At 34.8% G+C, this 26,546-nt stretch overlaps 2 protein-coding genes across 3 annotated transcripts; one reads left to right on the forward strand and one right to left on the reverse strand.

Moving 5' to 3' along the window:
• Window positions 1-3,820: 3,820 nt before the first annotated feature.
• LOC121776087 (ubiquitin carboxyl-terminal hydrolase 26-like) lies at window positions 3,821-15,748 on the forward strand. Of its 2 annotated transcripts, none has more exons than XM_042173216.1 (14): window positions 3,821-4,117; window positions 4,565-5,161; window positions 5,673-5,928; window positions 6,545-7,296; window positions 7,438-7,546; window positions 9,484-9,665; window positions 10,076-10,360; window positions 10,444-10,639; window positions 10,952-11,023; window positions 11,289-11,516; window positions 12,120-12,383; window positions 13,179-13,320; window positions 13,695-13,877; window positions 15,437-15,748. In XM_042173216.1, exons 1-13 carry the CDS (start codon window positions 4,032-4,034, stop codon window positions 13,808-13,810), a joined length of 3,285 nt encoding a protein of 1,094 aa, XP_042029150.1. In that variant the 5' UTR covers window positions 3,821-4,031; the 3' UTR covers window positions 13,811-13,877; window positions 15,437-15,748. The 2 variants fall into 2 exon arrangements, with proteins under 2 accessions (XP_042029150.1, XP_042029149.1); XM_042173215.1 differs by having other exon boundaries at window positions 3,822-4,117; window positions 10,435-10,639.
• A 5,580-nt stretch (window positions 15,749-21,328) lies between these two features.
• LOC121777704 (protein AE7-like 1) lies at window positions 21,329-23,675 on the reverse strand. The gene is made up of 5 exons (XM_042175048.1): window positions 23,478-23,675; window positions 23,299-23,404; window positions 23,132-23,231; window positions 22,274-22,319; window positions 21,329-21,656 (listed from the first exon to the last, which is right to left on the reverse strand). The coding sequence occupies exons 1-5, from the start codon at window positions 23,587-23,589 to the stop codon at window positions 21,556-21,558; spliced, it is 465 nt and encodes a 154-aa protein (XP_042030982.1). The 5' UTR covers window positions 23,590-23,675; the 3' UTR covers window positions 21,329-21,555.
• Between the last annotated feature and the right edge of the window lie 2,871 nt (window positions 23,676-26,546).

Genomic DNA, 26,546 nt, shown 5'->3' on the forward strand with positions numbered 1-26,546 from the left:
TTGTTATTATTTTATTGGAGATTAATAAATAATGAGAATTTTTTTTGTTACCGCGAAACATAAAAAAATTGAGTGTGTGCAATTTAAAATTAAAAGCTTTGTATAGTATAACAAAATAAAAGATTTTGCGTGAATGGAGCATAAATTGTACAAGAAATCTATACTAATCTAAAGTGCAAGTTTGATGAAAAGTCTTTAATACCCTTTTTGGAGGGAAAATGGAAAGATGAGGTGTCTTCTATTCAAAAATAATTTTTTAAGGCAAAAACAATTGGACAAATAATAGCCCAATAAAATGCTAACTTTTTGAAGAAGTGTTAAAACACATTTAAATAGTGCACTGCCATTAAATTTTTTTATAATTAAGTTATTAAATTTATATATTAATTAGCCTTATATTTGAGTTAAATTGGAATTGTGTTAGAGAGTTTAGTTTGCCTTCCATTTATTTAGGTTAAAATTGAGATTTAATCATTTATTGCAATACTTTTTAATATAAAGAGTAGTGTAAATTCTCACATTTTTCAAAACAAACAAGATGCATAAAATATTATCGTTATTTTAAGTGATAGTAGTAATTTACTTTTTATACGTATATTTGGCGGGAAGTAAGAAATTTATTCTTTCCATTATAAAAAATTCATTTAGTCTTTGAAAATGTATATCAAGTTATGCTATGGTCTGAAATTAAAAGAAAGAAATAAACTGTCAACTAAAATGTGATTATTGGATAATACAAATTTTCTAACTTGACTTCTCAAAGAAGTTATAAATTTATATGATTTAAATTATTCATATATTTAATGTGGATATGTTTAATATTCCATATATTTTTTTCAAATTAATTTTTTATAAATTAAGCTATTAAATTTATATATTAATTTACCTTTTATTTGGATTAATGACTTGCATAGCACTTTCAATAAACATCTTTACTCACACATATTTTCTTTATTTGTATATTTTATTCTAATTAATTCATACTCTTTGATCATTAGTAACACATCATATTTCTCACGTTATTTTATTGTTTTTACTTCACTTAGATTATAAATTAAAATTGCATAAATGTTTCATTCACTGTGGAGTAGTAAATTCTTCATTTTGAGTGAGACAAGATAAGTACATTTCTGTCTTTTTAAATCTCCATATTTCTTTCAATTCTTATTTTCTATATATTTATTATATTTTATATTCATTATTTGAAACTCTTATGTCTCGTGCATAGCTCGGGTGTTAATACTAGTTGTTATAGAGCGGGAGTCAAAACAAAAATCTATCGTAAAGGAGTCAATTGCATGAGTCACTTGTTCTAATGTTAGGCGTTCCATGGGACCCCCAGTAGATCCGTCAATACTTCGATTCATTCTTGATCGATCAAAACAAAATATTTAAGCTCAGCACTATTTTTTAGAGTCGTCATGCTTTTGTCTACACGCAAATTACTTCACATTAGTCGATATTATTGTTTCGATTCTGGACAAAACTCACAATCAAGGTAAAACCAAGCATAATGAAATTGTGATTCGATTCTGGACAAAACTCACAATCAAGGTAAAACCAAGCATAAGAGCATGCGCAGCGGTGGCGTCTGTCGCCACCGCCGTCGGCGCCGCTGGCACGGACGCCATCCGCCGCCGCTGCGCTCGCGCCGCTGGCACGGCGCTGCTCGATATATCGAGCACGTCCGTGCCAGCGGACGCACACGTGGCGCGCTCCCATTCGTCAACGGCATAGCCGTTGTGTTTAAACATTTTTTATTTTATTTTTTTTAAAAATCGGTATTTAATTATAAATAATGCTAAAAAAATATATATTTTTCAAATCCCAAAAATATGGCCGTTTTTTTCCCGTTTTTTCTGAATTTTTTTGATTTTTTTTCCCCAAAATCATCTATAAATACACACATTCATCACTCATTTATCACATCAATTCATCTTTCATTCATAATTCTTATACAAACTATCAACACATTCAACCTTCACTCAAAACATCAAATGGATTTCACTCATCTCATAGCGGAAGCGGAGCGCGAAGAACAAGAATACTACGAACAACATCGTGCCGCTTACGAAGCATATGTCGCGGCGAATACCCCCGCTCATCCTCCTCAACACACTAGATCAAATCGCCGCTACATCTATCGTGACCGGGAGGGAGCCCACGAAAGGCTCGTTGCCGACTACTTTGCCGACCATCCGCGGTTTCCGGCAGATTACTTCAGGCGCCGTTTTCGCATGTCAAAGCGCTTGTTCATGCGAATTGTCAACACATTGTCCGCACGTGTTGAATACTTTCAAACAGGTGTAGATGCAGCCGGCCGGCAAAGTATAACGGCGTTGCAGAAGTGTATGTGTGCCATCCGACAACTCGCTACTGGGCAAACGGCCGACATCTTCGACGAGTATTTGCATATCGGTGAGTCCACTGGAATCCTTTGTTTAAAGAATTTTTGCGAGGGCGTTCGTTCTGCTTTTGGGGATGAATTCCTTCGGGCACCCACCACCGATGATTGCCAACGGTTGCTTCGTCTTCACGAATCAGTCCATGGCTTTCCCGGAATGCTTGGCAGCATTGACTGCATGCATTGGAGGTGGAAGAATTGCCCGACTGCTTGGAGGGGGCAACACTTAAGCGGTCACAAAGGTGGCGGCCCAACACTTATCCTTGAGGCGGTCGCCGACTATCGCCTATGGATTTGGCATGCATATTTCGGCGTTGCCGGATCCAACAACGACTTGAACGTGCTCTATTCTTCACCACTCTTCAATGATGTGATGAATGGTGTAGCACCGGCGATCGACTTCACCATCAACGGAAATACATACCGCATGGGTTACTATCTCGCCGATGGTATCTACCCAAGGTGGTCGACGTTCGTGAAGACGCTCCACAACCCGCACGACCCGAGACGGGTTCTTTTTGCGCAGCGTCAAGAGTCAGCGCGGAAGGACGTCGAAAGAGCCTTCGGGGTCCTTCAAGCTCGATTCAACATTGTGAAGGCCCCGGCTCGGCTGTGGTACGTGAATAATATCGCCGACATCATGTTCACGTGTATTATATTACACAACATGATTATAGCCGACGAAGGGCCGAGGGCGGCTAGCTTCTACGACGAGGACGAAGCCGGAAGCTCAACAGCGAGGTCTCCCCCACGCCGAGGCGAGCATACGACGGTTGGCCAGAGGATCGAGACAAGACACACAATGCGCGATACTCGAATCCACAATCAACTACAAGAAGACCTAATCAACCACATGTGGGCGAAATTCGGCAACGAGTAGTGATTTTTTTAATTTTTAGGATTTTAATTATGTAATTTTTAATTTTTAGGATTTTAATTATGTAATTTTTCATTTTTAGGATTTTAATTATGTAATGTTTAATTTTATTTGTCATTTGTAATATTTATTGTGGTTTTTAAATGAATTTTAATATTATGGAAATGTTATTGTTTAATTGAATTTTAAATTAATTGTGCTCGTCCTGCGGAAGAGCACAGTTGTGGGTGTTGTGCTCTTGCCAGAGAGCAGGCATGAATAGTACCGCCCGGGCCCACAACCGTGCCGCTGGCAAGAGCACGGTTGTGGATGCTCTAATGAAATTGTGATTAAGAATAGACCTGTGGCTTCATTGAAAAAAAAGGGAAATAAGAAGCAGTAAATTCCAAAAACGCATGACACGTATGCATAGACTTGCTGAGCTGGCGGCACCTGATCCAGTCTTTTCCTTTTTTCCTCGAGTGAAAAGGAAGCAAAATATCCCCTTCCTTCATCGCATTTTTTTTTGGTAAAATCAAATCGACAAAAGATAATCAATTATAGAAAAAGAAAAGAAAACAAAAGGAAAAAAAAGAAAAGAAAAGGAGAAGTCTACTCCCAAAACCTCTCTCGCTCCAAACCGATTCTCCGTATCCCGATCGCTACGAATTATTTCACCTCTTTCAATCGTCGCGGCGCCGATAGTACTTTTTTGTAAATTTTGGCTCTCAATTTGAGTGATTATCTAGAGTGGGAAAAAATAGGTCGAAGATGGGGAATCAACGACCGACGACTAGGAGTAAAAATAAGAGGAGTAGAGTAGACGACAATGCGGCCACTACCTCCGAAATTTTCAGGTTTTGTTATGCATTTGTTTCGTAATTGTTATTCATTTTGTGTTTTGTGGTCTTTGAGATTAACTTTCACGTGCAATTAGTAATTTTGCTGTTCCTTGCAGTTGCAATGTAGGGTTTGTTTGAATTCTTATGCCTATTTGAAGGAATGTTATGATGGAAAATTATCTAGCATCGATTTTGTTTCGTGTGGTGTGGGATGGTCTTGTTTAAGTTTTAATTGAGCTTTTCTTGCTTCCTGTGGTTCTGGATAGCTGCTGTATTTGAAGTAAACTTATTGAAACTGTCGTACATAATGAATACAATTCATGCTATCAACATACTGATTGAGAAATAATTTACTGTATACGAATGCTATAAATGTACTGATGTGGGTTAGTTGACACCACTGCTTAAATATTGTTAGTAAGAAGTCTTCTGTATTTTGATCTTTTGATGTGGAATATATAGGAAGATTCTTGCAAATGGGGAAGTCACAGAAGATGACATTAACCAGCTATACATGATATGGAAGCCTGTGTGTCATGGATGCCGAGTTAACTCCAAGGACAACCCTAATTGCTTCTGTGGCCTGATCCCACCTCCTAATGGAAGTCGAAAATCTGGATTGTGGCAGAAAACATCAGAAATTATCTCTTCCCTTGGCCCCAACCCATCCATTGACCTTCGTGCATCCCCTGGAACACCAGCAGGACTCACAAATCTTGGTGCTACATGCTATGCCAACAGCATCCTGCAATGCCTGTACATGAATAAATCATTTAGACAAGGTGTTTTATCTCTTGATCCTGAAGTTTTAGAAGGAGAGCCTGTCCTCAATAACCTTGCAAGGCTTTTTGCCCAGCTACATTCAAGTAAGATGGCCTTCGTGGATTCAGCACCATTTATCCAAACACTGGAACTAGATAATGGTGTTCAGCAAGATAGCCATGAGTTTTTGACCTTGCTGTTTTCTTTACTTGAGCGCTGTTTGAGCCGATCCAAAACTCCCAAGGCCATAACAATTGTACATAACCTTTTCCGTGGAGGTGTCTCACATGTGACCAGGTAAGAGGTTTTTCGGTATATGTGCGCAAATTGTGTACTAACTCTCTTCTTCTCCTGATAGTTTCATGTGTCTTCGGCTTGAAGACTGAAGTTCTTATCAAGAGTTTAAACCTGAATTGAAAAAGATATTTTGGTAGCCAGAGTACTATAGGTTTTAAATAGTCTTAATGTTAAAAGCATCATTGACTTAGAGTTATTGGTTAGAATGATAATCTTTAAAGCATTCGTTGTTAACCGCCCACAAATCACTCATCATCTTTATCTAAGGGGTGGTTTTTTATTCTCTTGACCACTATTCCTCAATTTTGTTGAGTATCTATGTGCGGTTGTTAAGTGTTATTAATTTATTCTAATGAGCTTTGAAATTTCCATTGAGTAATGGTTTGTTGGAACATAATTAACCATCTACACTGTTAATCTGAAATTCTAGTCATGTTTATTATATCAGATTTCTAACTTGTCCTGGATATATGAAACAAATGATCTTGCTTTCTTTTTTACTTGGAGGTAGGTGCTCAAAATGTGGAAATGAGTCTGAGGCTTCGTCAAAAATTGAAGACTTCTATGAACTGGAGTTAAATGTCAAAGGTTTGAAAAGCCTAGACGAGAGTCTGGATGACTACCTTAGCATTGAGAAGCTTCAAGGAGACAATCAGTATTTCTGTGAAGCATGTACCATGCGAGCTGATGCTACCCGTTGCATTAAGCTGCGGTCACTGCCTGCTGTTCTAAATTTTCAGCTCAAGCGTTGTGTTTTCCTTCCAAATGTAATTTACTTACTACTATGTAATGATTTCATAAAACTTCTTGCTAACATGATTCATTTCTACCTTTAGCCATTCATTCCTCATATCCAAATTGGTCTGCCTTCTGCTACCTATATACTGTTCATGGAGCACCCATGAATTCTGAGAATGTTTCCTTGTTATATTTAAGATGTGTTTTGCTGTAAAAAACATTTCCTCGCAGTTATCTTGTTCACATCTCCAAGTTCATTCTTATCATCTTGCTGGAACAGCTTTTTGTCATTCATTGTCCTTTTAACTGCTGAAGATTCCTTGCCGCAAGGCATTCGAGTGTGTTAAATTTTACATTTCTCATTTCACACTCCTGAGTTTACCTTTTTTTAATATTCCTCGGAGTATTCCCTTCTTGATACTGCAGCTCGAGTCGTTGAGTTTTTCTTAAATTGAGTTGACTTGAGGTGCAGGTGCTGATGCTCTTATGTGTATGTGGTTCATTAGTGTCTATCTTCTGTATAATATTGAAGTTTCCATACCTGGCAACCATTCAAAATTGTGAAGTTTCTCCAGCTAATAGCTTTACATTGACTTGGCTTCTTCAGTCAGCTGTACTTACCGGTTATTGTGGTTCTATTTGCAGACAACCACGAAGAAAAAGATAACTTCAGCATTTTGCTTCCCTCAAGAGCTTAACATGGCACCAAGGTTATCAGGATGTCAACAAACAGATTTGATATATGATTTGGCTGCTGTCTTGATACACAAGGGCTCTGCTGTTAATACTGGCCATTATACAGCCCATATAAAGGACGACAACACTGGTTTGTGGTGGGAATTTGATGATGAACATGTGTCCAACCTGGGAAGACAGCCATTTGGATCCTCTCCATCGACTTCAGGGGCTAAAGCTGGGCAAAATGAGTCAGCTGACTGCTCTGTATTGTCAAAAGAGATGGATGTCCCTGTGAACGGAAATCATGTATGCGCTAGTGAGACACATATATCAGAATTAAAAGGTGCTAATCACTTACAAACGTTTTCATCAAATGATGCATATATGCTGATGTACGTCCTTAGGCACTCAAGTTTTGGTGGAGAAAAGTCTAAGGATGATAAGTGCAAGATGGAAATAGAAAGTTCTACAATTTCGCAAACACTTGATAGTCCTCTTCCAACCCATCTTCTGAAGGAGGTAGAATTATCGAATGCAGTATATCTTGCTTCTTGTGAAGAATACACATCAAAGAAGGAGGCTGAGATGAGCTGTATTATGAAGCGGAGACAGGAGGTGCGCTCAGTCCTTTCTGAGGCTCCTGTCTTATCTATTGAGAAGCACTACTACTGGGTTTCGACCGAGTGGCTTCGCCAATGGGCAGACAATGTTACTTCATCGTAAGTGAAAATAATCCTATCATGTATCTCATTTTTATAAAGCATCTATTTGTCTCTTGATTTAAAAACACTCTGGAAGCATATAAAGAATTCTTAAATTACAGTTGGATATACATAGGTAAAAGATAATATTTTTTACAGGGCTATCGACAACACATCTATACAGTGCTTGCACGGAAAGGTGCCAGTTTCAAGGATTAATAATATTAAGCGTTTGTCAACTGAAGCTTGGACTGGTTTATTTTCTAAGGTATAATTTTATGCTCCTCATGCATGAGCAAGATATCTGATCAAATGCAGGATGCCCTTTTTACAGCTAGCTAAAATGAATATCTGCAATGAATATCTATATGTTACTTGCACAGTTTTTTCATTCTTCCGAAATATTGCTCCATTTAAAGGTTAGCATATGGCACATTTATTCTTATATGAAGTTTCATCTACTACAAAAATTTCATTTTCAACGTTTTGTGTTGAAATTTAGGATTTCATTAAATTTGGGGATTGGAGGGTATACTTTTTTTGTTTTAGTGAATCATATGTATTCTAGTATAGAAGCACATCTACATGTCAAACTGACTTATTAATGAATATGTAAACAAGATGCTGTTACTGGTAAAATCAGTCGATATTTACTTTTCTTGGATCATCTATATTCATACGATGGTTTAATTTTTGATATTCTGTAAGATTCCAAATGGATATTTAGTGGTTGCTTAAGCTTCTTGTAACATGATTCACACAATATTAAAGTCTGCTAAATGTTTTGGGGTATCTTATATGTCTCAAAAGAAAAAGATTAAGTGTTTAATAAACACTGAAAAAGTAAGATCTGAGCTTGATTTTCAAGATCTAGTCAGTCTGTTATTTGTCCAGCAAATTAAAAGCTGTTTCTTTCTTTAATTTGTAAAAACTAAAAGCATAACAAACAAGAAGGTAGATTATTTTAAAACAATGGTTGGAAGCTCATGGAACTTCATAGGATGCTGTGTCTAGCTCTTCCAACAAACTTCCATAGTTATTCTACCATTTATCATAACTCAATTTTGAAGATACTTAAAGAAGACATTTAGGCTGAATATGAATAACATATGTGGACTCATGTACTTGATCTCTATTTTATATTTAATGAATAAAGTATATGAGAACCTCGTTGTAGATAACTTATTTGATGGATGAATTAGCTAGCTGTACATCTTATGTAGAGTCATAAAACATTAATAATCGGGAAAAACTGACTTATATTGTACTCCCTCTGTCCCATTAAATATGAAACGTTTTCCTTTTTGGGTTGTCCCATTAAAAATAAAACGTTTCGTAAAATAGAAACAACTCTATCTCTACTTTTTCATCTCTCTTACTTACTCTCTCTTCATTAACACACAAAACAACACTACATAAAATCTCGTGCCGATTCTCAAATGTTGCATATTTAATGGGACGGAGGGAGTAATTATGTGTTGTACAATAACGTCGAAAACTTAAGTAGTTAAAAAATTGAGTGAAATATTTGGTCCTATTATTTGATTAACGAATGAATTTATTTTACAGTGTTATTACACTGTTAAAAACTGCAAGTTGAACTATACACAGCTATAACAAATGCATTATTAAGCATGTTTACCTTTTTGGTGGAATGGGAAGTAGGTTCCTCGATTGGGAGGACCTAAATCTCAAAGGCAACTTCATGGCATTTTATTGCCCAATCATAAATTTTAAAAGTTACTACTACAAAGTACAAATCATTTTCAATAAAGCCTTTGTGTATCACCAACCAGATTAATATCTATGTCACCGCTTTGAACCTTAACCATTCCCTGTTTTCCTACAATATCGTTTCTTGACATTGTTAACACCATCACTCTAGATGTGGCAGTACAAGGAGTCAAGGACCGTCTAGTGTGATCTCTTAATTGGATTTAGTGAAACCATATATTTTACATGAATTACACATGTAATTGAGGGTGATTGGCAGATTCCAACAATAACATGCTTCCCTTATTATAATTGACTTAGCTAACTGGCTCCAACAAGGTAGCAAACAATTTTGTAATTACGAGATAGTTGGCCATTTCTGAATTTCTATGCTATATTACCCATGGAGATGTATGACCATTTTGTTTAGGCTTTCTGTTAGTTGTTAACACGTGTTTGTTCTTATATTGTCGATCTGATTCTTATGGCAAGTATGGTGGGGGTCCAACATTATCCAAGGGAGACCACTGCAATGACTGCATCTTTGAGATGGGTAGTAAAGTGAGGCGTGCAAATATTTACAGGGATCAAAGATTATTAATGAAAGAACTTGCAGAGGCAGCACTTTCTGGGGAGCCTTTGGATAGCGAGTTGTTCTTTATATCTAAGTCATGGTATGAGATATTTACAGAGAATTTGTTCCTCTATTTTAAATCTATTTTTTTCAACGCTACAATTTACTGCTTGCTATACATTGAGTTAGACTCATCTTTATTTCTATTGACTTGTTTTGCGTAATCTGTTTCGCTTAAAAAGTAAAATTTGTGGGAATTTCTGTATTAAGCCAGAAAATAAGTATTTTTCCTTGATAATAAAATGACACTTCAATGTTGCGACGTAAAACATGAGCAACAAAAAAATATGGAATGATGGGGCCTACACCTATGTCAGTGCTCTTAAACATACTAGATTTGCTTTCCCAAATACTTGTTGCAATTATCCAGAAGTATTATTAAATCCTTGACTATATTCCCATTCCCAATGTCATGATTTGAGGCAAAACTTAGGACAATTTACTTTGCAGGCTGCAGCAGTGGCACCGGAGGAAAAATATAGACCTACCATGCGATGCTGATTCTGGACCTACTGCTTCCATTAGGTGTATCCATGGTGAACTTTTGCCTGAAGATGCTCCTGGTGCTAAACGTTTACTAGTGCCTAAGAGTCTCTGGGATTTTATTCATCAAACTGCAATAACAGTGAAGCCAGATGACCATGTAGGCTGCTCATCTTTCCCATCAGACTCTGAACAATGTGCTATATGCAGTGTTGCACTTAAAGAAGCTGCATTCTCTGAAGGAAATTTGAGGTTGTCTAGTAAGAAAATTTACTTAGTTGGAATCTAGAAGTACTATGTGTGGCTTACTTGTTTGTATGTTGCAGAGATCTCAGGTTGAAGCAGAAGCAGAATCATGAAAAATTAGCTATGAATAAAGCAATAGCTCTTCATCCAAATACCAAATACTATATTTTACCCTCATATTGGCTTTCAAAGTGGAGAAGCTACATTAATGCTAGTGGAAAGAGTGCTTGCTCTGTAGAACTTGATATTTTGAACACCGTTATTGACAAGCTTCTGTGTGAGAAGGTCCTCAGAATCTTTTCTAGTGCATCTTCTTCAATTTCACTTACCGCATTTTGGACAATATTTACCCTAGAGTTGTAGTATGATAGTATTTACTTTCGTCCACCGCCCCCATCAATTCAAGAAAAATGTTATTGGCCATGAATGGAATAACCTTTTGGCCATTGATGTTGGTGGTGTGAATGGCTTAGGCTGGTAGATTGTGAATAGGATAGATCTTTAAAAGTGGGCTGTTGGTAATTTCATTCTATTTTTGTATAATGTAGTATATAGTCCATCTAATAGATCTGTATCTTGACTCTTTATGTGAATCAGCATTGCAAGCTAGTTGAGAGGCCCCCAGAGCTCTTATGGAAGCGTGAACTTGTTTTCCAAAAGTCAGTTGCTGTAAGACTCTTCTGTAATCCCTCAAAATTATCCCCATCAACTTTTCCTCAGCTTCTAATCTACTTTATATTTCTTTCGTTGACAATGGATGGCCATGTGGATACCGATACTTCAGGAATTTGATAACTAGATTATATCATGTCTCGCAGAGTCTTGGTGCATGACCGATATCCTCTGACCATCAAATTATATGTTTACTGATTCCTGCTTGAATATCTAATACCACATGTCTTACTTTGCTTTTTTTTCAATTTTTTTTCTTTAGACAGATGGACTAACACTCATTTTAGAGGATGACTGGAGATTACTTTGTGAAGAATGGGGTGGCACAGTGTCCAAATGTATTTCAGCAGAAATTGAGATTGGTAATTGTATGGGAGATAACATGAAAGGTTCTAATGAGGAGATGCAATTGTCCGAGGACCATATGAGTGCGCCCGATGATGTTAATATGGGTCTTTCTAGGAGGCCAATCGTTAAGACTTCTCCTCAGGTGAATTTGGGCCGTCGATATTTGGTATCTTATGATTTTGATTACAAAGATGCATTATTTAGGGAAATGCCAGTTATTTTACCCTATTGATTACTACTTTCTCGAAAATATCCCTCTTAACAAATCACAAACTGATTCATCACTAAAGTTGTTAAATGTGGGGGCTTAACTTACCCTTTTACATACTCTACCTGGCTGATTTATCATGTGCTGTTTGATTCATATAATGGTATTATGAAGTGTATAAGTATTTTGTTGGTTCTTGGTTTCTGGTTCTGCTTTCTGCTGAATCTCATACTTAATATGCCATGTCCAAGTCGGCTCTTGGATTTTGTATTATATGTCCAGCAGCTGCAATACATATTTTCTCTAATGACTGCATAATCCTGTGATCCTACTTTGTGACTAGATTAATAAAAGTAAAAAAAATAAGATGTATGTTTCCTGTTAGCGAAACTGAAACTACCTTTTTGTGTTAGTAATTATTGAATCAAGTTGTACACATGAAAATGTTCCGTTTAGTGTTAGAATTTCTAGGATCTGGCCTTTGTCTGTTATCATGCTTGTGCATTCATTCATGTATACATGCTTCTGCTCTTTTAGATCTGTGAAGAATGCATTGGTGAAAGAGAAAGCACTGAGTTGATGAAGAAACTTAACTATATCAATGAGGACATATGTGTTTGTTTAGTTCGTGGAAAAGAACCCCCAAAATCAATCTTGGAAGCTTCATGCAGTATTTCAGATCCAAGCCGCCGAACATCTAAGCGGTCAAGAAAAGCATCATATGGAAACTCTGCAAACATGAAAGTTTCTGCATCCACGTCTATATATCAGCTGAAGATGATGATATGGGAATCCTTTGGGGTATGATATTTAACGAGTCTATTCCTCATGTTTCTTCTCTTTAATGACTTATAATTATGATGATGTTTAAATTATTAATATATTGAAAAATTTCTTGTACTAATTGCTACTCTTCTGATGAAAGAGGTATGTAACTACTGATTTCTAGAAGATGGGGAAGTTGAACGGAAAAATTTCCAATTATAATTCCACAATGATGGTATCAAATGACTTGTATCGTTTGTAAGATTATTTTCAGTAATGTTGGTTTGGCTGAAACAAATTTGGGTCAGTTTCGTAAAATTACTTGTAAATATATTTGCTGTTGGAAAATCTAGAACACAGTTCCCCAAATCATTTCAAGCATGTCAGGGGACTTTTGATCTCTAGACTACATAAAATTCTGCTCCCCCAGTGTTCTTTATGTGTGTAAATAGAGGAGCTGGAGTTAGGAAGTGAGAGGCAAATACTATATTTCCACTCTCATATATATACAGTTCTATATGCCACCTATTATGTTGATATATTTGCTGATATGATATTGCTAAATTGATAAAAGAGCCAAAGATTAGTATGTACCCAAAGTTTGAATGACTTGCACATATGTACCGTTTCTGTTTCTTACGTTCATTATTAGTATATGGTAAGGTTTCAGTTGTAATCTAGTTTTTTTAGAAACTCGCAAGGCATGGAAGTTTTAGTTGCATCTTTTCCTTGTGAACAGCTGCTCCTAGTGTTACTAAATCAGCCCCAACAAGTAGCTTATGGCTGTCAAGTTGCACCACATCTTTTATAAGATCATTTGTTGTTTTGTAGGTTGTTAAGGAAAACCAAATACTCCACAAAGGCTCCAAAATACTTGATGGAGAAACAGCTTGTCTTGCTGACTTGAATATTTTTCCTGGAGACATTCTGTGGGTGACTGATTCAATGATTCATGAAAATCGTGATATTGCTGGTATGTGGCATTCAGCCATTTCACTTGATAAGCACCTTTATGGTAGTTCCTTGCTGTTACTAATTGAGTGTGGTTAATCTCCATTCCTGCTGAACTGATCTTTAATTTAAAGGTTTTTTCCAAGTAGTCAATTGAGATTTTTGAATCATATTTAGTGCCTTGGGCCTCCCTAGTTGCTATGTTGAAGGGTTGAAGGGTACTTTCTGCTATGTTGAAGGGTTGTCCTGAAATGCAGACTCTTGATTTTTACAATGCTAGTGCCAGATGTTCTTTTTGCCACATTCTAATTCATTTAATCTTATCCTTCCTGAGTTGTAAGTTTATCCTCTCAAACAATGGTTTATGTTTGTGAACCTCTTCAATTTAATGTGTAGATGAGCTGTCGGATCCAAATCTCAATATACAAAAGGAAGAAGGGGGGTTTCGTGGTACACTTCTCACATCAACTATGTCACATCAGGCAGCTGTCTCTGAAGCATGTTTAAATTAGGAAAGATTTCGGTCTGCTTTGTCTTTGGATTTTGAAGCTGAAAGAAAATCTTACCTTTGTTTTGAAGGTGAGACCCTCCAACGTGTACTTGATTTTTGTTTTCTCTATCTTCTTTCCAATTGTCAATTGTCATTTGCGAGAATTTCTTAGTGATCGTAACAAAAACCTTCATGAGAAACTAGGAATAAAATATCTTCATGCCTTACAAAAGTCAACTACTTGATTAAATAAACAGAAAGTAAATACAAACGTAACACCACCTCCGAAGATGGCCACACCCTGGCAGAGGGCCTTCACAGCTGCTTGCTGGACTTCCTAATATTCTGGACGCCTTCTCTCTAATCTTAAGAAGGTATTTGTAAAATAACAGACTCTTATTCCTACTATAATTCTTAAAAGATAAATCTAATCATAAAGATATAATACTTCAAATAAGACTAGTACTAAAGATAAACATGACTCATCAAGGAATAAAAGATGAATACTTACTAAAGATACATATATTTTGATATGACGAAGATAATTCGCCTTTAGATTTGATTGATATAACTTTTGCTTTGGTTGAGTTGTACGGCTGATCCCTAACACTGTGTTCTTAGTGAATGTGTTGCCCAATGTTGGGAACCATATTTCACTTTTAAATTGGCCATTGTAGTTTATAAGTTTAACATAGTAGCCATCAATGTTCAGTAAGAACAGACTTAACCTGATTTTTTTTGTCATGCGAATTGCATGTGTAATCTGGCAAATTATATGTCTGAATTCCTCATAAATCCTTATGGTCTAGCAGTTTTTTAAATGCTACATGAATTATAAATTCTACATTATTGATATTATTAGGTTGCCAGTTCATTTCTTCATTAAATTTAATGATCTTCTTAATTGCAAGCTTTAGGGTACTGGGTTCGATCAAGTTTCTGGAAGCTTGTTTGGTAATACCAATATGTTTAGTGTGCTAGATTCCACAAAAGCTTAATGCATCGTGTACTCCTAGGATTGCATAGAGCCTTAAACAATACCGTAGAGAAGGTCAATTGTTTCTAGTTGAAATAGTAGATTTTATGTAACCTAAAAACCCATTTCCAAATTAAACATCTGGATTCAAGATTCTGGCAGCCAGAATTCCATATGCTGTGCGAATATTGTTTTGCACCATTTACAGTTTGAAACATAGACATTGTACATAGGTTGGAAATCAGCTTATACGCCCACCTTTCCATAGAAATAGGAAAATTGGGGTTGACATGAGTTTTATTGCGTAATTGGTAAAGCAAAAGGCAATGAGAAAAAATAGTTGAAATTATGTAGAAGATGGTGGGCCCATAAATGATAAAGTAAAAGTGAAGGAGAAAAAAGTTGCCATAAATGGATATGGAGTATTTATGTGGGACGGACGAAAAAGGAAATATGACCTATTTCTATGGAACGGAGGGAGTAATAGATTATTAGACCCCAGTTTTCAATAGCTGGAAACCAGCCTCTGCTGCTCTATAGACCTTCGTTCCTGTATATTCTGCATGTAGGCCTATTGACATTGTAACAGGAAAGAGAATGCTTAATATAACATCACACTTCCGTAGCTCTTATTTGTGTCCCTTATTTGTTTGTTCTTTCAAATATCTTCAGCTGTGGTTTTCAACTTGAATGAGACAACAAGGAAGCAGAACACTGGAGTAGCTTGTTTTAATGTATGTACCAAGATTCTGGAGATTGCTTTGTTCGTTTCTTCAGAAATTGCCCGACTATAACCATATTAGGCAGTTGTAATGTTGGCGAGGGCAAGGTTTTGATACATAATATGAATACAATCACAGGGATTGCCCATTGTATTACATATTTAAATTGATTTTGTATTACTAGCGTCTTTTGGATATTAAATGATATATTATGTTCGTCTTGTTATTTGGTAGGAATTTGAGATAAAGTTACTTTTATCTATTGGTAGAGATGTCAATTTAACTAGAATCACATGGATTGACCCAATTAGCCCAACGATTTTATGGGGGTGGGTAAGCATGCACACAGTTCGAAAACCGCCGGTTCTGGTTCGGAACTGGCGGTTCAGCGTTCAAGATTTCCTTGAACTTGAACCGGCCCGCCAAGGTCCCCGGCGGTTCCGGTTCCGGTTCAAAAAACCGGCGCTTCCGGCGGTGGTTCAAAACCGCCGATTTTTGGCCGAAACTGCCTGTTCTGGGTCAGTTCGGCGGTTCGTAAATTTTTTTTCTTCTTCTCGTTTTAGTGTTTATTTCAACGAGACTACAAGTCACAAGTCACAACTTATTAGTTACAATTTACATTTAATGTTGGACTTGAGCCTTTGGGTTGAAAAGAGAATAATTATTATACAAATTGTATTAATCTAGCGATAATTATAATATGAATAATTATTTATCTATATACAAATCATATTACTCAATAAGTGTTTATTCTTATCTATCAGAAATATATTCACAAATAATAATTTTATTTATATAAATTATACTACATCTATTAGAATAACAACTATTATATAGAATCATACTATTAGTCTACTACTAATATATAAATATATAAACTATATTATACCACTAAACAAATCATTCTTTAGTTATCTATTTTTATCATTATTATACCAATTATATTAATTGTTGTTTTTTCACATTTTAATCAATATATTGAGAAAAATTAGCAACATACTTACATTTAAATCAAATTATTTGAACACGTCCACATTCTATAAATATACAAATTTAGCAACATGTAACATTCAAATTTAATTAAACTATTCTAGTTGATATTATTATCTATAAATTTGTCTTAGAAAAAGAATCATAACAAAAATAAAGATAAAGTTAGTGAATAATAAAATGTAGTAAAAAATAAAGAAAAGTAGAAAATAAAAGAAAGTTTTGTATTCCACATTGGAAAAAGATGAATGGATGATCTAAACATGTAGTTATAAAAGAAACTTCAACATATTTTGTCCCACGTTGAAAGTGAAACAAAAAATATTCAAGGATGTCTCTATAAAAGAGAAACAACCTAGAATGGTTTCATAAATTTGCAAGTCCATCAAATATATATGGGCTATTATGAATTTCTTGTATTCATTTATTTGTAAAAATTGTTTTTAAATATAAAAATAATTTTTTATAAATATTTTTTTAAATTTCAGTTGAACCGCCGGTTTAACCGTTGAACCGGCGGTTCTGGTTTCACATTTCGTTGAACCTGAACCGGACCGTGCGAACCGCCGAACAGTCCGGCGGTTCAGAATCGTCGCGCCGGTTCCGGTTTATGAACCTGCGGTTAACCGCCGGTTCGGTTCGATTTGTGCATGCGTATGGGTGGGGTTGCAAAATTGATAATCCAAAAGAATCACAACCCGAATGACCCTGAACTGAACAGGTCGCAATCCAATAGGGTTGGCCTGAAATGTGATAATCCTCATTATCTAATTTTCAATTTTTATTACATTTTTTAAAATTAGTCTAATAATTCTTTAACAAATGCACTTAAACTCCCTCCGTCCTATCCTGCCCAACTAAGTTGAGTTAAAATTTTTGGGCACGGATATTAAGAAATTGTGTTAAAAGTAGAGATAAAAATAAAATAGGAAAGATAAAGAGATTATAAAGTAGGTGATTAGATAAAGTAATACTGATTAGATGTTTTGTTTTAGTCAAAAGGAAATGACTCAACTTGGTTGAGACCATCTAAAAAGGAATATGACTCAACTTAGTTGGGACAAAGGAAGAACCATTTAAATTTATATTGAAAGTTATTTGATTAATTTATTTATTTTTATACTTGTTATAAAAAATTTAATACATATAAATTAGAAAATTAATTATTATTTAGGAGACAAATGTATTAATAGATGTAATCAAATGCAAACTCTAAATATTGTACAAACACCAAACTAGGCCTGTCAAAATGGATATCGGGTATTGGATACCCAATATCCAAACCCGAAAAAGTCGGATAATGGGATATCTGAAACCCAATTTTTCGGGTATCGGATCGAGATCGAGTAGTGGGAATTTTGGATGATCGGATATCGGATTACCTATTACCCGATCGAGTATACCCGAATTATCCGATTTGTTTTTAAAATTAATAAATTATATTTTTTTATTATAATTAAATTACATTTAATTTCTTAATTATACATGGATGGATGAAAGATGTTAATATGTATTAATTTCTTATTATGGATGAATGAAAAGAAAGATGTAATTTAATTTAATTTCTTATTTTGGAGGGATGAAGGATGAAAAATGTAATTTAATATCTTAATTACATGTGGATGGATAAAAGATGTTAATATGTAATTTAATTTCTTATTGTGGATGGATGAAAGATGTTAATATGTTATAACTTATCAATTTTGTTTTTCTTGAAGTTTATAGTTATTTTTTCTAAAACTCAATCTATTACAAGAATTTTGTATTTCTAAAAATTTGAAGTTATTTTCTCTTAAATTCGAACTACTACAAGAATTTTGAATTTCTAAAAGTTTGTAGTTATTTTCCATTGAATATTACTTCAACTTTGTATTAAATTCGAACTAAATAGTATTAAATAAACTCTAAAAATTGTAGTAGTTAATTTTCTAAAAAAATCAAAATCACAATTGGGAATAGATACCCAATTTTTCGGGACCCGATACCCGAGTCGGGTATCAGTATTGGATTTAGGGAATTTCGGGATCGGGTACCTAAACATTTCGGATCGGGTATCACGGGTACCTGATTTGACAGACATACACCAAACTATGACAAAATTATAGCAATAAAAAATGTTAACAAAGTTTCAACGGTTGATGCTGTGTTGACATTGTGTTGAAACTGTATTGACAATTTTTATTGTTGTTATTTTGTCATTTGTTGACATTTTCAAACGGTCCAGATCAAAGTTTGGAGTTTGTAGAATATTTAGACTTTGCATTTTATCACTGAGATGTGATCAAATACAAACTCTATGTATTGTACAAACTCCAAACTATGATCTGGACCGTTAGAAAATATATGACAAAATAATAGCAACAAAAAATACCAACACAGTTTCAACGGTTGATGTAGTGTTGACATTGTGTTGAAACTGTGTTGGCATTTTTTGTTGCTGTTATTTTTTCGTTTGTTGACATTTTTTAGCGGTCCAGATCAAATTTGTACAATATTTAGAGTTTACATTTTTTCACTACATGTGATCAAATGCAAACTCTAAATATTGTACAAACTACAAACTATGATCTGGACCGTTAGAAAATATCAACAGATGACAAAATATCAGCAATAAAAATGTCAATACAATGTCAACGGTTGATGTTGTGTTGACAAGAGTTTTGATCTATGCAAAACCCATTCTCAATACAAAAATGCAAAACCAAGCATACGAAGTTCATTTTTAAGTGAAAAAACGTCTTTTTTAAGTGATCGTAATCTTATTTTTACGTCATGAAAAAATGGGACAAACTTTCAGGAACAGAGGAAGTATCATTTTGAAAAATGAGTGCAGAAAATGAAAGTGACCTATTTTTCGTGGACATGCTAGTTGCACTTTTCATTTTCGGACCTTTCCAAGCTATTTGCACATTTTTATTTTAAGTAAAAATTAAGGTATTTAATTAAGATATTAGAGTTAGTTAAGTGTTCTCTTATTATCCTTGAAATGTTAATTTTATTACACTAATTACTTATGTTTAAATTTACGCTATAAAGATGAAATGTGTGAGTAGTAGCATGGGACGGGGAGTATATTTATATGAAATAGAATAAAAAAGAAAAAAGCTCTGAAAATCCTACTTTTAAATATTGTGTTGAAAATATTGCATAACAGTGTTACGTTATACCGTAAAAGTGCGATATAGAGCAATACCGGTAAGGTAACGATATAATAAAATAATCATACCGAATTTTCGGTATACCGAAAATTTAGTATGGTATCAATATGATATATTGTCATGCCGCAGTTTTTATTACGGTATGCAGTACGACATTCTCGGTACGGTATACCATACCGACCCATCCTTAGGTTAGCTCGAACTACAACGAGTGGAAAGGAAATACTAGAAATAATTGAAAGTGCAATTTCTTAAATGATTGCTAAACTATGATAACTAAAATAAATTGGTTAATTTCAAAAATGAATTTTAAACTTTATACTTATATTATTTTGAAATTCAACTCAGTTTTCTTATTTATTTTATTCTAAATAGTAGTTAAAAGACCTCATGATCTTTTTCTATTTGAGAATTAAACTAGTAGAAGCTACTACTCTTGTCCTTGGTGATGTAGTTAGTATAAACTGGACGATATTGTTCTAGTGTCTTCTCGATGGCGATCCTCTTTAAATACACCAAGATTCAACAATAATTATATAATAATATCAATTCGTAGGTGTGTAGAGATTATGTTGGCAGATTGTTGCGATGTTGAGTAGTTATAGCCAGAGACTCTAGTGTGAAAGGGCGAGTAAGATTCCAATATGTTGCGAGTTTTTTATATTTCTTTTGTTTATATCCATTTTGTATTAGCTTGACAAATAATTTATTTAGTTAACTTAAATAGAAAAGATTATGTGTTACTACTATTTAAAATAAAATAAAAAAGATATTTTAATTAAATCTCAAATTACACAAGTATAAAATTTAATACGGAGAACTAATTCTAAAATTTAAAATAAATTAATATTTGTTAATAACTAATTTAATATTCTATATTAATAGAATAAAGTCAAATTTTACCACCCAAACAAAAATTTAATAACAATGCACTAATTTATGTAATTCTACGTCTAGACATGCTCATGGTTCAAAAAAACATTGAACTTAAACCGGCCCGACAAGGTGTTCGGCGGTTCCATTTCATGGCTCGAACCGCCGGTTCACGAGGTGATTCAGAACCGCTAGTTTTTGGCCCAAAACCAGCAGTTTCGAGTCACTTCGACGGTTCATTTTTTTTCCTTTTAATTTTTATTTATCTACAAAAGGCGCATAAATAACATTTAAGCAATATGGATAAAAATTACAATTTTATTGATATAAATATCAATGAGACTACAAGTTACTGCAACTTATAACAATTACAATTTACGAAAGACTTGAAGTCTTAAACAATAAATTTGAATATACTTGTAAATTTTAATGAGACTTACAATTTTATTAAGGACACTTTTAACAATTCAACCTTAAATGTTGAGTTTAGTCTAACTATAAAAAATCATGGTAGAATTGTTAAAAGTTTCCCGGATTTATTCTTGTAGAGAAGTCTCCTTCACATACTAGAATATATACAAATACAATTATTTAATTATATTTGCATATTTTTAAAGTTGAAACAAATGAAAAATAAAAAATAAATACTAAAAATAAAAGGACTTGAGCTCAGCTTAAATTTAAAATTTAAATTGAGGTACTTATGTATCCTTAATGCTCAATTGCATTGGGGAATCAAAGCCGACGTACCTATTTGGCTTGGCCGGCTGTTGACGGTTTCCAAGATTAACCTTAAGAAAATATATATACCCTTGGCCACATTTGGAGTTGGAGAACACCATCTCATTTAGTATGATTTTTTGGACAAACCACTAATAATTTCACAACACCTCGAACACAACACAGCATGAAGCTCAGTTCCACAGACAAGATACAAATTAGCAACTATACAAGTTACTCGGAGAAGAGGATTGCGGACCTCTCAAAGTTCATCAGAATACAAACATACTTCCTCTCAAAGTTCATCAGAATACAAACATACTTCCTCTCAAAGTTCACTAGAATACAAACATTCTTCAACAAGTTGGCGAAGGTTTGGATTCTCTAAAGCTGCTGCTACTCTTTCTTTATCATTTAACTGCTTATTCACTGCAGAAGACAGAAATGACAACCGTTCTGATATGTTTGGAGCATTTTAGGCAACAAAATCAAGAAAAACAGACGACCTTGTAGAATCCAAACTTAGATATATATGAACAAAGTTTATTATATTTCAATCATCAGATGTCTGCATTTCCCCGCCACTAACTTCATGCCCCCTCTACCTAAAAATAAATCTCCCGTTCCAAATCCCATCATGAATATCCCCTTTCAAATACCATTATGAATCCCCAATGTCAATGCACGACTCCATCACTTTTGCACATCGGAGAAAATTCATAAGGTAATGTGCTTGCTTGGAGGAACTATTTAGGAATTCATTAAAGGAAACAAAAAACTCATAGCGATGATAATTGCAAATTACAAATGTAAACGCATATATGATGCCAATTTACTAATACAGCCAGAGACTTATAGCAACAGAAAAATTCATAATTACTACATATGACCAATTTCACGTTACAGATAAAGTTCACATACTTATTGCTACAAACTCAGGTCAAAGATTACATGTATGGAGTCACACGGTAGTAGGCATGCCAATACAAAGACCTTAAGGAATACTAAACAGTTCCATAAAGGAATAGGATGTAGAAGAATTTCACCTGATTCCTCATTGGCATGTGATCCAGGAGCAACTTTTATGTCTACCTGCGTACGAGCAAATGAGAATAAAAGTCAAGAAGATAATCAAAATTTAATAAACACAAGCTAACGAAACAAGAACAATCAGACCATAAGCCTTCTGTGCAAAGGTTTTTTCTGATCAAAAGTAAATCATAGACAAGCTTTTCTTGTAAGAAGAAAGACTCCTTTAATTCAGCGAAACCCACATAAGGAGCAGAGGTCTTGTTCTTTCTAGAATAACTACCTCAAACACATAACCAAAAAAAATTAAAGCAAAAAGGGCCTTGCTTAACCCATATGAAAGTGCCTCGTTCTTTTCAGAGTAAACTTGAGGTGTAACACCTTGAAAATCTAATTGATTCACATATAAACTACATCAGATAGTTGGATCTCTAAAAATTCCACATTTCAACATGAAACACCAACAAGCTCCTCCAAGACTTAGCTATTTCTAGAACGGTTAATCCGAAGATACTTATTTTACTGATACTATGGACACTAAAACATAAAGATTTGAGATGCTGGCACTACTAAATTAAAGAAGTGTGTCTGACAGGTTTTCCTAGTTTCTGAATTTGAATACAAGGAGAGCAGAATAATAATTGTTCTCTTGTTCAATTTTGCTAATACCTTATTGAGTCGACATTGTTTTCGGATATAATAGTAGTCTAGTTTGAAGAGAATACCAGAATCAGCTAATAAATGGAGTTGGCAGTGAGTTTTAGGGCAAGGAAAGTGAAATGAGTAAAAGCCTTTTTAGTGAGGTGTAAGTAATTCAATAACCCTAGCAAAGAGAGATCAATTTTGAAAAGGATACGAATCAATTAATCAAAGACCTTGAAATGTGGAGGAAAACAATCCTTCAATTTCTCCCTCAAGCACAAACCGATGACTGTGGCCATGCTGCAGTGCTGGATGGTTGGGGTAAAAGTAATCCTAGGAATTCATAGCAATCAGGATCACATAAAAACTGGAAAAATCTGCAGTGATTAAAAACACTAACAAAATACGGCCGAGCTTCTCATCAACAGATATAGACTCCTCGGAGAGCACACTGAGCTGCTCGAGAGAGTAGGGATGCTCCGGATCCCTAATATCTCTTACATACTGTGCGAATTTGCAAGTCAAAGACGACAAAATTTGATTTGCGCAAAAATGAAAACAGGAAAAATTAAAGGATATCGTATATTTCGAGAGGATCAACGGCGTCGTCGGTGTGAGGATCGTCGAGACGGGGAAACCTCTCCCTCTTCGCGTGAACAACGGGATTCGCGTTGATCAGACCCAGAGTCATTCTCTCTCTCTCTCTCTCTCTCTCTCTCTCTCACAAGAGAAGTCAAGCAGTCAGGCTTCATAACTTTGTGGACTGCTACGCTCACTATACTGAAAATTACTTCCTCATTAAGATTTAAAAATAAAATAAAGTAGAAAATTACTTCCCCATTAAGATTTAAAAATAAAATAAAGTAGAAAATTACTTCCCCATTAAGATTTAAAAATAAAATAAAGTAGAAAATTACTTCCCCATTAAGATTTAAAAATAAAATAAAGTAGAAAATTACTTCCTCATTAATATTTAAAAATAGAGAGGGTGATATTTATATTTTAATAAATACGTCAATTTAGAGTATAGGACGAATGGATTATAATCTAAATTTCTAATTTTGTTAAAAATCTTCATCGTTAGCATATTACTATTCGAGGTTGGCCATCATTGTTGTGTCCCGAAACCAGTGGATCGGCTCGAATAGCTCGATAAAATTAGTGGGTTAGGGCCATAATTTTGTAAACCGAATACAAAATGGGCTAAACAGGTTAGCCCGAATGGATTGGTGGGTTGGACAGGTTGCCCGAACGGGTTGTGGGTCAACTCGACGGGTTGCACCTTTTAATTAAAAAAATTAAATTTTAGGGGCTTTTTGTATTTTTGAATTTCATGTGACACTATCATTAGTTGGGTTATCGAAACGGATACCCGCACCCGATTTCGGCCAAAAAGTTAGTCCCGATACCCGTTCTGCAGTGTGTCCGGTATTACCCGATACCCGAGTCGGGTATCCCGCACCCGACACAGCGGGTACAGACCCGGAACATGTTTTTTCTTTTCTTTTTCAAATCTTCTTTTATTATTATTATTTGTTGCACACTTCTATTCCTATATGATTGATTTCACATAAATTGTTATATGGAATATGATATTTTCGGATGATTTTTTTGAAGTACTACTACTAACTAACAACTTTATATATTAATTAATTTTGTTGAGAATTGAGATGAAGCCATGTGATCTGTCTTCGTCTATTTCTAAATCTTGAACCTTTCATATTATTACAGTGTCACGTCTAAATTAAAGAACGAATAAGGACTTAGAAGTTTAAATAATCATATGAGCTGCAGGCGGCGGGTGGAAGGAGATAAGGAGTTGAATCGTAGAGTAATAAAAGAGAAAAAGGCGGAAAAAGATAAAAAAATAGTTAACCCTAATTATTAGTTAAAAAACATAAAACTTACGCTTAATAATAAAATACTAATAAAAAAATTACATTATGACTTTTGAGTCATCCCAAGTCAGCAAGTATTTAATTTAAAAATAATAAATTTTAAAAACTTATATATATCTAGTATTTCGGGACTAATCCGTGTTAGGGTTTTGTATACTAGAAATCACCTTTCGAGTGATTGGATACTGTAAAACTCTAATGGTCAACAGATTATTTTTGTCATAATGTTGTTATGTTTTACATTTAATGGTTGTTTATTGCATATTTAAATGTATGAGCAAACGTAACAAAGTCTAAGTCTTTGTTTTAGTAGACCGGTTGTTGGCGTCGTCCAATTTAAGGTAACACGGTCAGTTCTAAACAAAGAAAAATAAGAATTTCACAACCTAGATAGGCCTAGACTACCTATCGCGAAAGGTTGCAATGTCAGTCCGATTATTTCTAAACCTTATTGAAATAAGATGACGTTGGTGTGGTATAGCACTGAATGGATCTAACAGCAAGACGAGTCTTTATGCTATCTACAGAAAGACGAGGTCTTGAGAATTAATTTCTTAATCAATGTACGTTAGCATTAGCATACGTTATTGAGTATCCACTACTTTGACTTACCAAAGGTGCGGATTTTTTCGTAACCCAACGATCCAGGTATATTGGGTAGTGGTGATCATTATCTAGAGGTGCTAGGATTGCTATTATGTTGAAACGTGCGCGAGGAGAGTCTCGTTTGATAACATCCACAAGAGGAGCTCGAAACGAGGTTTTATTATTCGGAACCTAGCTAGTTGGAGTTTGATTACTCTATGAATAATAAATAAGAGTTTCTTGCTAAGTCCACTCTTGGAATTCAAAATATGTTAATTAATTAAGTCTATAGCAGACATTAATTAATTAATGGATGTTTCCATCTTAAGCGCGGGAAATAAATCAAATACAATTAAAGGAAACCCGGAATACTTGTAATTTCGGATTTGGAAGGCAGTGCAATATCACTTCTGCAGTGGCTGCTCGTAATATTCCAATATAAGCTTATATTAAATTGTGGGTTAAATTTAATTAGTAAAAAGCTAATTGGGTGAGGCCTGTTCCAGATTCTTCCTTAGATCCCTGACTGGGCCAAATATGTGACTTATATAAATAGGAGAATAAAGGAGACAAAAAAATAACAATTATTTGTTAAAAATTTTCGTCCCCCCCCTCTAAGAGAGATCTCGAAAATTGTGCCTCCTCCGTGAGCAGTTTCTGTCTTCCATTATTCGAGTCCTAGTACGTTGATGAGATTTGCCCACACAAATATCAGCGTATAGTCCGGGACACCAGTCAGAAGTTCCGAGGTCTTGTATTGAAGATCTTCACGTGGAGACGGAGCAAGCCATCATCGATTCTTGATTGAATCAACGAGGTAAATTGGCTAATTCCGTAGTAAGCATGTTTTAGGAATTTTATGTGCTAAAGCATGTTTTAATTCAAGTTATGAGCATGATACATGTGATAATTACGCGAATAGATTTTGTCTAAATAATCTGCTAAATAGATCAAATTCATGTGATCCGTTTTGAACGCAAGTTTCCGCTGCCAGCCCCTTCAGTTGGTATCAGAGCCAGTCTTTGGCTCTGATTATTTGGATTTAAATTTCGCGAAATTGATGCACGCATGTGTTATTTGATTGCGAAGCATGTTCTTGGTGTTTTTGTTTAATTTTATGCATGATGAACTCAAGAACTATCGAATCAAAGAACTTAAATTGCTC

This window comes from Salvia splendens, chromosome 18 (assembly GCF_004379255.2).
Source record: "Salvia splendens isolate huo1 chromosome 18, SspV2, whole genome shotgun sequence".
Taxonomy (NCBI): Eukaryota; Viridiplantae; Streptophyta; class Magnoliopsida; order Lamiales; family Lamiaceae; genus Salvia; species Salvia splendens.

Bases quoted from the DNA above. Each gene is read 5' to 3' on its own strand.
- LOC121776087 (XM_042173215.1), top strand. From the start codon at position 4,032: ATGGGGAATCAACGACCGACGACTAGGAGTAAAAATAAGAGGAGTAGA. The intron at 5,929-6,544 runs GTAATTTACTTA...TTCTATTTGCAG, and splicing joins GTTGTGTTTTCCTTCCAAAT to ACAACCACGAAGAAAAAGAT. The intron at 7,297-7,437 runs GTAAGTGAAAAT...TATTTTTTACAG, and splicing joins GCAGACAATGTTACTTCATC to GGCTATCGACAACACATCTA.
- LOC121777704 (XM_042175048.1), bottom strand. From the start codon at position 23,589: ATGACTCTGGGTCTGATCAACGCGAATCCCGTTGTTCACGCGAAGAGG. The intron at 23,405-23,477 runs ATATCCTTTAAT...GCAAATTCGCAC, and splicing joins TGATCCTCTCGAAATATACG to AGTATGTAAGAGATATTAGG. The intron at 23,232-23,298 runs GTTAGTGTTTTT...ATGAATTCCTAG, and splicing joins GAGAAGCTCGGCCGTATTTT to GATTACTTTTACCCCAACCA.